This window comes from Arvicola amphibius, chromosome 17 (assembly GCF_903992535.2).
Source record: "Arvicola amphibius chromosome 17, mArvAmp1.2, whole genome shotgun sequence".
Classification (NCBI taxonomy): Eukaryota; Metazoa; Chordata; class Mammalia; order Rodentia; family Cricetidae; genus Arvicola; species Arvicola amphibius.
This window is the reverse complement of record NC_052063.2, coordinates 9,579,852-9,590,576: the sequence shown is the minus strand read 5'-3', so window position 1 is coordinate 9,590,576 and position 10,725 is coordinate 9,579,852. Positions and strand designations below refer to the sequence as shown.

Here is a 10,725-nt window from a genome sequence, read left to right as displayed (position 1 = left end):
CTGGTTTGTAAATTCAAGTACAGTAGAAACTGTATGCGGTGAGTCTATGCCTGGATAAAGAAAATGAAAGATAATGAAAGACAGTAACCGGGTGAACTATCGAATATGTTGTGTTATGAAAAGGGTAAATGTCACGACCATGTACTGTTAATAAAAGAAGGGAGAAAACTGGTCCAATGTTCATGTTTAAATACTAAACACAAAAACAGAACAAATTCTGTGTTTACAATCATTTTCGAAGTGTGTCCAAGTGCATCACAAATAAATGAGCTTTTTTGACAGGTAAAGCCTACTTCCCCTTTATGCAAACATATCTCTACATCTGTGGTTTCTTTCTCTTCTTTTAAAGTCTCTCTCTCTTTCTTCTTCTTTTTTTTTAAGTTTCAGTATGACAAGTATCTTGCGATCTAACCTTTCACCCCGAACCGAGACTTTCACACAACATTCTCCTTTTAGGCTGCGTCTTTGTGGTGTTTCTCCCAATGTCTAGAGCTAAATGGCATCGCTTCCTTTATCCACGGCTCCTGGGTTTTTATCCACCCATGGTGGCAGTGCTTCTGTCTCGGCAGGTCTTCACACAGCCCTTCTCTTGTCTTCCCGTTAGGAGCCGGCTCCAAACGTCCACAACACCAGCGGTAGGTAAAGTGCTTTACGCAAGGAAATACTATGTACACCCACGGAGAATTCCTTTCACATCCCGCCCACCGAAGTCCACACACAGCACACAGCAAGGCTCTTTTAAAGAAACACTTTTCCTGACGGTCGAGTTGGGGGCGGGTCCCTAAAAATCTCATTAATTCCTTAAATAGCATCAAATACAATGGACACGCCATATCTCAAGCTGGGAGCAGACCTCACCAGGGATACAGCCCCTGATAGATGCGTGCTAAACATCATGTCGCTATTCAGATATTCTCCATAGCTATGACTTCCAGAACCAGTTCCACAGACAGCAGCGATCAGCTCGGGGAGCGCAGATCTAGAGCAGATCGATCGGACAAGGCCTATGCGTTGGAACCTTTTTTCTACATTTTGGCACTTCAAAAATATTCCAGTTTCATTTCAAGGTCTCTTTCCCATTACACGCGTGTCTCTGTGTGCCTCGTGTGTCCAGTGCTATTTGCATTCTTTCTTTAAGATATGCATGACCCTTCTCCCGAGAGCTGGCTTCCAGCGCTGGACAAAGCTTTTCATATTCACAACCAGTTTGCCTGTTCTTACGTCTTCGTGCCCAGCCACAAGGTACTCCAGACCTGAAAGCACAGAGAGATGCACGCATGATACTCTGTCAAAGGAGGGGATACGACTTCCAGAGTTTCAGACATCCCTGGTTCAGACTTTCATATAGGCAGGGACAGAAGGTAGGAGACTCGTTCAGTCCCCCGTTAAGTAGGAGTCCCAGGACTCAAACTCAGGGCTGTTTGGTTCTAGACCTGTGTATTGTTCCACTCTGAGTGGGAAAGAATGAGGGATCGATGGGCACTTAATGCGTTACTGTTCCCTGGAGATCATTCCAATTAAGAAGGATTTACACCGGGCGGTGGTGGCAAACGCCTTCCATCCCAGCACTCGGGAGGAAGAGGCAGGTGGATCTCTGTGAGGTCAAGGCCAGCCTGGCCTACAGAGCGAGTTCCAGGACAACCAGGGCTATACAGAGAAACCCCTGTCTTGTAAAACAAAAAACAAAAACAAAACAAAACAAAAAAAAGGACTTTACAAAACTAAAGCAACGTGAGGAAAACGTTAGAACTGTGAATGACAGAAAATGACATGTGTTCTCTCTATACAGCTGTATAAAAATGACACGTATTCTCTCTATACAGCTGTATAAAAATGACGTGTTCTCTCTATACAGCTGTATAAAAATGACACGTATTCTCTCTATACAGCTGTATAAAAATGACGTGTTCTCTCTATACAGCTGTATAAAAATGACATGTATTCTCTCTATACAGCTGTATAAAAATGACGTGTTCTCTCTATACAGCTGTATAAAAATGACATAAAATGACATGTCTCTTTCTATATAGTTATAGTTGAGGACTGAATATATCTTTGTATTTGAAGAATAAATATATCCTACTTATTTGTTTATGAACAAAATAAAGCAAAAAAATAAATAAAAAATCTGATAAAACTTGACCACAGTTAGTTCTGCCCTTGTAATTAAAAACAATTTCAGGCTTTGAGTGAAATATTTTGGCTCACAAAGGCACAGAAAGATGGAGTGTCTCTTTATGTACTAGTTAAGGAAATGACAATATTCCTCATTACATATTTGTAATGGTGTCAATTTTGATATTTTGAAACAATTTTATAAAATGTAGGGCATATAACTTTCTAAGACAAAGAGTTATATAGTTATAACATCTAGCTAAAATTTTAAAGTATATAACTCTTTGTCTTAGAAAGTTATTTTAACTAGATGTTAAAATTCAAATATATGTTGGCTTAAATCTATGAGTCATACATAGTGAGGCATGTCTGTAATCCTAGTTATGATGTCTGCTTGTAACACTAAGGCAAGGGGATCCCAAGTTTGAGGTTACTTAAGCAGCTTAGCAAGACCTTGTCTCAAAATAACAAGGACTTAAGACTTAGCTCAGACGTAGAAGGCTTGTCTGGCAATGCACAAGAACCAAGGTTAAATCCCTAGTAAAACAAACATGCAAACTAGTATGTAGTTTGTTTGTTTTGTGTATGTATATGTGTGTGTATACACACACATATCTTGCTATTGTCTACTATTTAAATAATAAAGTTCTCTTTTTACAAATACAATAAACATTTTAAAACTTTTCTATGTGTATGCATATGTCTTGTTATTGCCCAATGTTTAAGTAAAAACGTTCTTTTACAAAAACTTTGGGGTTGGTGCGATGACTCAGTGGTTAAGAGCAGTGGCTGCTCTTACAGAGGACCCTGGTTCGATTCCCAGCACCCACATGGCAACTCACATCCCTTTGTAACTCCAGTCCCAGGAGACCCAGCAGCCTCTTCTGGCCTCTGAGCACTGCATGAACAAGGTGTGCAGATATGCATGCAGGCAAAACACAAAGACACATAAAGATAAAGGCCTAAAATAATAATAATAATAATAATAATAATAATAATAATAATAATAGCAACTTGTAGATCAAGACCAATATTTTAAATTACTTTAAAGTCACAAATAGAACAAATCGTTCAGGAATTTACCATCTAAATTATTAATATAAAACTAATACAAATGATGCCGAATAAACCCCTAGCGTACGGAATAGCATCAAACCGTAGCACACTGTCTTCTTTTACATTCCTTAGTATTGCTTATATTTGTCTATCTTACGGTTTCATGTCTGCTTCATTATATGTTCGAGGGCACAATATTATGCCCTATAACAAAAAGGAAGTGTACTCTGGTGCTAGCACTGGTATTTAAAGACGCACAGGGCTCATGAAATGTATGGTACGAGTCACAGGGGACTGGGCTGGCGCGGACGGCCAGTGGATCGCTCCTGTGCTCCTGTTCAAAGGCAGCGCAGGGGAGAAGTTGAGGCGTGAGGTTTCAGAGCTGCGGCTGCTTTTTTTTTTTTTTTTTAATCAGCCGTGTTTAGTGTTCATCATTGAACTTGTAAAAATGGAAAAACAAAAAGCAAAATGAAACAGTGTCTGGTTTTGCTTTGGCAGTTTCCAGATTTTTCTTCAAAGCAAGTAAACATGTTTTCAAGAATTCTTTGAATAATTGTGCTTATGTTTTCAATTGTGATGAGCTCAGTGGGTTCTCGGACTCTGGCAGAAACCTGAGCAGGAAATAGAGCTCACTTCCTGGAGGGTGGCTCAGACGGTCAGAGCTTTTGTTTTTAATGTCATTCTGCAAAACTGGACAGACTTTTTTTTTCCCCTTTTGCCAAGATAATAGAAAATTGTTCATGAGAGCCCTGAAGCACAGATCATTGGGAAACAGAACTTAAATGAACGACTCTTATTTCCCATACTCAAAAATCCAAAATTCTTACTTATTCTTCGGAGTTATGCTTTGGAACTATTTACTTTTATAATAAAAAAGTTTTCCTTCTATCTTATTGAAATTTAAATGAAACTAAATAAAGTATTAGAGGGATAAAAGAGGTTGTAAGAAATCAGTTAACCTGAGAAAACTATTTTTGTTTTAAATCACCGGTTAAGTGTTTAGATTAAGGGGATATTTTGTTTGTAGTTTTTCTGTTATCTGTTTCTTTTAATTTGTTAATTAAAAAAAAACACAGAAGAATTCTTTCTAGTGTAACTGTGCTTTCCTGGCTCGGAAGGGGAATAAATTAGATCCAGAATATAAAGGATGCTCCTGCCTCAGCCGCCTACAGCCCAGGCCATGGCTGCTCCAACAGGAAATCACGGAGCGCACATACAGGGAAGCAGGTTTTTAGAATTGATCATCTGAGCATTATGTTATATTTGGTGCTAATGCTGGATGGGGATCGAGGATAGACTGTGATCAGACATCTATATCCTATCCTGCCCTCAGATTGGGGGGGGGGGGGGCAGAGAAGTAGACGAGGACATGGAACGTGAGGTGAATGTTTAAGTGTAGGACGCAGTTTTGGTATCGTTAGCAATGTTGACACAACCCGATGGAAGGTTGCTACGGGAGACTCTTCTCTCAGCTGGTCCTGCATTCTGAAGGGACCATCGCCAGCGGTCTATCTTTATAGAATCAGGAAAGGTCTGAAGAACTCATCTAATGATCCAGGCGATGGTAGCGTGTGCCTTTAATCCCAGCACTCGGGAGGCAGAGGCAGGCAGATCTCTGAGTTCGAGGCCAGCCTGGTCTATAAGAGCTAGTTCCAGGATAGGCACCAAAGCTGCAGAGAAACCATTGTCTCGAACCCCTGCTGCCCCCCACACCTAAGGCCTTATCAGTGACTGCTGTCACCATGACCTCTGCGTTGTTTTTCAGGTTCAAATGACATCTTACTCCTGTTCCAAGTTCCTCTAAGGTTGTATTTAAATTATTTCCCCCTGCTGTTTCACCTTGGAAACCAGAAGGACCATTTAATGAAAAACAACACAATGAAAACTTGAGTTGTTTTCTGTGCAGGGAAAACGGATGCCTCTCATGCAATAGGGAAGATTGGTTTTTTAGTATCATTTGCACAGAAGGTTTTACAGGAGTGCTTCCTTTGCAGACAGGTTCTCGCGGAAGAGGACCTAGCTGTCAAATAATGCACACACGGCAGATAAGTTCAGGGAAGTGCTGTTGGTGCAGCAGGCACTGGAACCAAGCTGAGGCTTCTCTTTCAGGATAGAAAGTATTGTTAGATTTTTAAAATATTTTATGTTTGCAGAGCACATGGAGAAGATGAGGTTCTCTCTCTCTCTCTCTCTCTCTCTCTCTCTCTCTCTGTCTGTCTCTTTCTTTTTGTTTTTGTTTTTTGAGACAGGGTTTCTCTGCAGCTTTGGAGCCTACCCTGAAACTAGCTCTTGTAGACCAGGCTGGCCTCAAACTCACAGAGATCCGCCTGCCGAGTGCTGGGATTAAAGGTGTGCGCTACCACAGCCCAGCTGGGTTTTGTATTTCTTAATGTCAGTTCAAAGAATTCCTTCTGGATATTCAGAAGGTGAAGGGGGGTGGGGGGATGATCTTAGGGAGTTTTGGTTCAGAGGATGTAAGACAGCCAATGTGCAGAGACAAGGGCCGCAAGATTAACTAATTAAGTCCATTAGTGCTCACCTGGATTGAGGATCGGACATGTGCAGCCCCTGTTTGTCCAGGACTCAGGGTACAGCGTCCTCTTGCCTCGTAAGAGCTTCAGTTTCGTAGACTGTAGGACTTTTTTTATCTTCACGTTGACCTCGGCATGGGAACCTTTGTCGTGAGCTGATAAAATCTTGATTTTTAACACTGGAATGACACAATTCCAAAAGTTAAAAAAACAAAACAAAACATGGATTTCATGTGTTCTTTGGAAATTTGAACTATTTGAAGATTCATTTCCAAGTCTGATGGAAAGGTGAATAGACAAAAATCAGAATATGGAAATCTGCTTTACAGTCATGAGGCCCATTCATTTTCACAATGATTTAATCTCATTTATATTTTATTTTCTCTTTATTGGGCAATTTCAACTTTCGCCCCCTCCCATATTATGACACTAGAGAGATATTATGCATTGCCTTCTACAAATAAAAATTTAAGTATATTCAACTGAGCGAAGCAGGGTGGCTGGTGAATCTTTGAGTTCAAGGCCAGCTGGGCCTACAAAGTGAGCTTCAGTACAAACCAGGACTTCACAAAGAAATCCTGTCTCAGAAAACAAACAAACACATTCATATATCAAAACTACCAAGAAAGAATAAATAGGAGGTTGAGCTGTTGTCCTAGTATTATTTAGATTCTGATTATATATTATATATTTATTTATGATATGTATATATGTTATATACTTCAGTGGTTTGCTGTCTATGATGTCATGGCAGAGAACAGAATGCTTTGGTAGAATATAGTTTGCATCATCGTACAGATGCTATGGCATTATTATTATTTCCTGTTCTGTGGAGTACAATATAAGCGGTCTAGGTGAGGAAAAGTGCCCTCCGACTTGATGGCAGGACTATCGTAATCCCTTTCTTTCGTTTATTTTAGGATTTATTTATTTTTATTTTAGGTGTCTTATTTGCCTGCATGTATATATGTGCACCATATGTGTGCCTGGTGCCCATGGAGGCCAGAAGAAAGCATCAGATCCCCGTCTGGAGCTAGAGTTACAGACAGTGGTGAGCTACTATATGCACACTGGGAATCGAACCCTGGTCCTCTGCTAGACCAGCAAGTGCTCTTAACTGTTGAGTCGCCTCCCCAGACCCTTCTTTTAATTTTTAATACTTGGAAAGTGTTTCTAAACTGACACATAGAAATTATCCATGCTTATAGAATTCCATGCGCTATTTTAACACGCGCGTTGTAAAGTGTAGAAGAGGGTAAGTTGACCTGTTCAAACCCTCATCATGCCTCTGTAGTGAGGACACCCACGGTCCTTTCCCCGTCACTCTGCAGAATACAGTGTAATACTAATGTGACACGTAATTACAGATGTCATGCATGATGATTACAGATCATCTCCAGTGTTCTGCTTGACTTCTGATTCTGTTATGCTCTTCTGTCTATGAAATGCATGGGACAAAAAAAATTAGGGAGTGGAATATGTCGGGGGAGGGAAGAGCGTAGACCTAGGAACACTAGAATATAGTTTTCCGTATCATTAAGGGAGCGTGTGCAGATTTTGATAAGACCATGGTGCGTGATGAGAGAAGCCTATTTTAGCTGAGTCCGTATTTCAAGAATGCCACGTCAGACAGCCATCTTCGCAGAATCAAGGATCAGAATTATAGGGCATCTCAAGAATGAACCTAGTCTTAAGAGTCTTAAGCAATTGACTGAAATGTTCATAGGCCTGGTTGCTTTGCATAGAGCTGGGCCAGGCTCCTGAAGAGATGAAGTTGTGTGTGTATACACAGAGTATGTAGCACAGTGTCTGGTAGGCACGGCTGCTCCAAGACAGCGGGGACCTTTCTCCTTCACTACTGTCATTCAGTAAATACTGGGAACAGGAATACACAGCAAAATCAATCAAGTGGACTTCCCCCCATTGTGTTGGAGAATAAGCTCCTTTTCCTTTATTAGACACTATAGTTTCAAAATGCTTCTTTTACTGGCCAAATTGGGGAAGCAATGGGGGCGGGGCAGTATGCTTGCATCCCAGGGTTCCTCTGTGTAACAGACCCGGCTGCCTTGGAACTCGCTTTACAGACCAGACTGGCCTCCAAGTCACTGCCCGCCTCTACCGCTACCTCCTGCGTGCTAGGGTTAAAGGAGTGGACCACCACGCCTGGCTGTATGCTTGTAATTTTAGATAAGATTTATATGCTTTCTTAAATTTTTATTTGGTTTTATTTTATGTGCATTGGTGTTTTGTCTGCATGTGTGCCTATGTGAGGGTGTCAGATCCTCTGGAACTGTTCCAGATGGTTGTGAGCTGCCACATGGGTGCTGGGAACCAAACCCGGGGTCCTCTGGGAGAGCACTCAGTGCTCCTAACTGCTGAGCCATCTTTCTAGACTTACTTTTAAAAAACCATTTATTACTTAATTCTTATAAGGTTAAAGACAATGTTATCAAGAATGGAAACACTGGCAGGCTTGGTGGTTCCCAGCACATGGGAGGTAGAGGCAGATCTCTGTGACTTGGAGGCCAGCGTGGTATTAAGTTTCAGGCCATGGAAGAAAGAACAATAAACAAAATCAAGAATGAAAATACTCTACTTGGTTTTGGGAATCTTGACCGAAAACCTTTCTCTTTATTTGAATGCATATGTTTAGCCATATAAGTCCTGATTGTTCTGGAACCCACTCTATAGACCAGGCTGGCCTCGAACTCACAGAGATCCACCTGCCTCTGCTTCCATAGTGCTGGGATTAAAGGCGTGCACCACCACCGCCTGGATGAATCACCATTCTTAATATCTCACAGACAGCCATCTTTCCGTTTCCCAAGCATCCAATGTGCTATGGAATCTCAGCTTCTAGTTTCCCTAGACAGCTGAGTACTTAGTTTGAACAGGAGGTAAACAAGCACGGGGGGCTTCAAACTCACCATACGAATACTTCATTCCGCAGAATGCCTTGGGGTTTCCTAACACTTGTTCCTTACATTCACATTTACCTACGAAAAGTAAATGGAAAATTGAGATACAGGGGTGATGGAGGGGGGAAGGGCGGGGTGGTGAAGGAGTGGTGATCATTCAGTGGGCAAATGCAGGCCTCACAGCTTGCTTCTTTGTTGATTCATATATAATGCCTGTAAGTAGTAAGCAGTCATGGGAATAGTTTAAAAGAAGTACATTCTCTTTCCAAATAGAATTGACTCTCATCTAATAAAATATCGACCTAGGTAGAATATGGAAGATAAAGGCACCATCAAATTCCAATGCACAAACTGATGTTGTCATAAATACAGTCCAGCGTCAATAGAAAGGAACAGCTAACAGTGTACACTTACAGGAAAGTAACTAAGCGTATTAAATAGCCCATTAACAGTTATGTCAACTAAAATCCAACAAAATACTTGGTAGCACATTGAAGGTAATTGGATGCCTTACCACCTGCTGGGCATGGTGATGACGTCATTCAGAGCACATAAGTATAAGCAAGATATAGTTCTTGCCTAGGGCTTGCAATTTGGCAAGTAAAAAAGGGGGTGTATAAAAAAAGTGATTAAGTGGTCTAAGATAGATGTACAACATGTGCTGGGTGGTGGTGGCGCACGCCTTTAATCCCAGCACTCGGGAGGCAGCACTGGAGATAGAGACAGGCAGATCTCTGTGAGTTCGAGGCCAGCCTGGTCTACAGAGCGAGTTCCAGGACAGGCTCCAAAGCTACAGAGAAACCCTATCTCAAAAAACAAACAAACAAAAAAGAAAGAAGTACAACATACTTAGGTGGGAGGAGGGTCCTCCGTATGGGAAGAAGAGAAAAGCCTTCCTGACTGAAGAAGGATCAAGAATGATCGTTTACAAAAAAGATAGGGTAGTTTCTTCCAACCATTGAAATCGTCTGTTAGAACTGCTGCACATGAGAAGTGCCAGGCCCTGTAGGAGACTTTCATCACACCTTAGTACAAAAATGAATGTAATGAAAATGAAGTTTGCAGTTAATGAGAGGATCGTCGTATCGCTAACAGACATAGAAACATTGGTGGGGGGGCATTTCAGGGCTTTATAGTTTTAAGGGCTTTAGCAGCAACCACCTATCTAGTTTGTTGCTTTAAAGGACGTAGCATAGTAATAGCTCTCTGAAGGGAGAAGCAGCTGAAATCAGAACTCAATAAAAGCAAGAGTCGGTGGGGGCACTGGAGACACCGGCAGCGGAGTAGCTGGCTAGTGTTTCTTACAATTTTGCCTCTGGAGCCACACGCTCTGTCATGTGCGGATGTAGTCACCACTGGGGCAGCACTTCGGTTCCAGAGGCAGAGAGGACACTACACTATGGTGAGACAGGAAGGGTGGCTTCTCGTAGCAAGGCCGAGAGGCACTAACCCAGACGTAGCAGGAAAGAGGGAAAAATGGATCTAGTACAGACCGAGACGACGGTGGTCTAGGACAAGGAGGAGACAGTGATTCAGAGGATGCTGGCAGGACATCTGGGCAGAAATGCCAACCCAGTGAGGGTGGTACGAGCACCTCCGGCATCTCAGCTACAGCGGCGCACGCTTCCAAAAAGAGAACCAGAGTTACGCGTGGAAACGCACAAGTAGAATTAAAAAGTGGGGAAGGAGTGGAAGGCACTTAAAACTGGTGGTTGTGATTTGCTTATAATCTAAACCCAGCAGAGGAGCTCATTCAGAAGGTGCTCCAAGTGGCTGGCTCATGGCCTTTGAGGACGGCATTGAAGCCGGGAGCTTGCCAGCTAGCATGCTGTCATAGAACTAAGGGGACCACGAGAGAATGGTGTACACCATCCCTCACCACAAAGCTGTCCGTCAGTCCTCTGGGCAGCACACAGGTCTGTCACTTGAAGGTCTGTCTTTGACTTCCTGACAATACCCTTTTTTTCCCCACACATTCAGAGTTCAAGCATTCACATGCGCAGGTCAAGCTGGGTTCCGCGAGGGAGCTTATGTTGTCTCAGCTATTCAGAAAGCCAAGCCCAAGGGACTGGTTGAGCCCGGGAGTTCACGCCCAGCCGAGGCTT

General features: G+C 42.3%; 1 protein-coding gene across 1 annotated transcript in view; it reads right to left on the bottom strand.

Annotated features, from left to right (window-relative positions):
- Positions 1 to 969: 969 nt before the first annotated feature.
- Ntn4 (netrin 4) overlaps positions 970 to 10,725 on the bottom strand; it is a 101,849-nt gene continuing 92,093 nt past the window's right edge. Inside the window, 3 exon segments of the mRNA XM_042054258.1 lie at positions 970 to 1,253; positions 5,711 to 5,881; positions 8,630 to 8,698. Of these exon segments, the coding sequence (XP_041910192.1) occupies positions 1,117 to 1,253; positions 5,711 to 5,881; positions 8,630 to 8,698 (377 nt within the window). The 3' untranslated portion in view covers positions 970 to 1,116.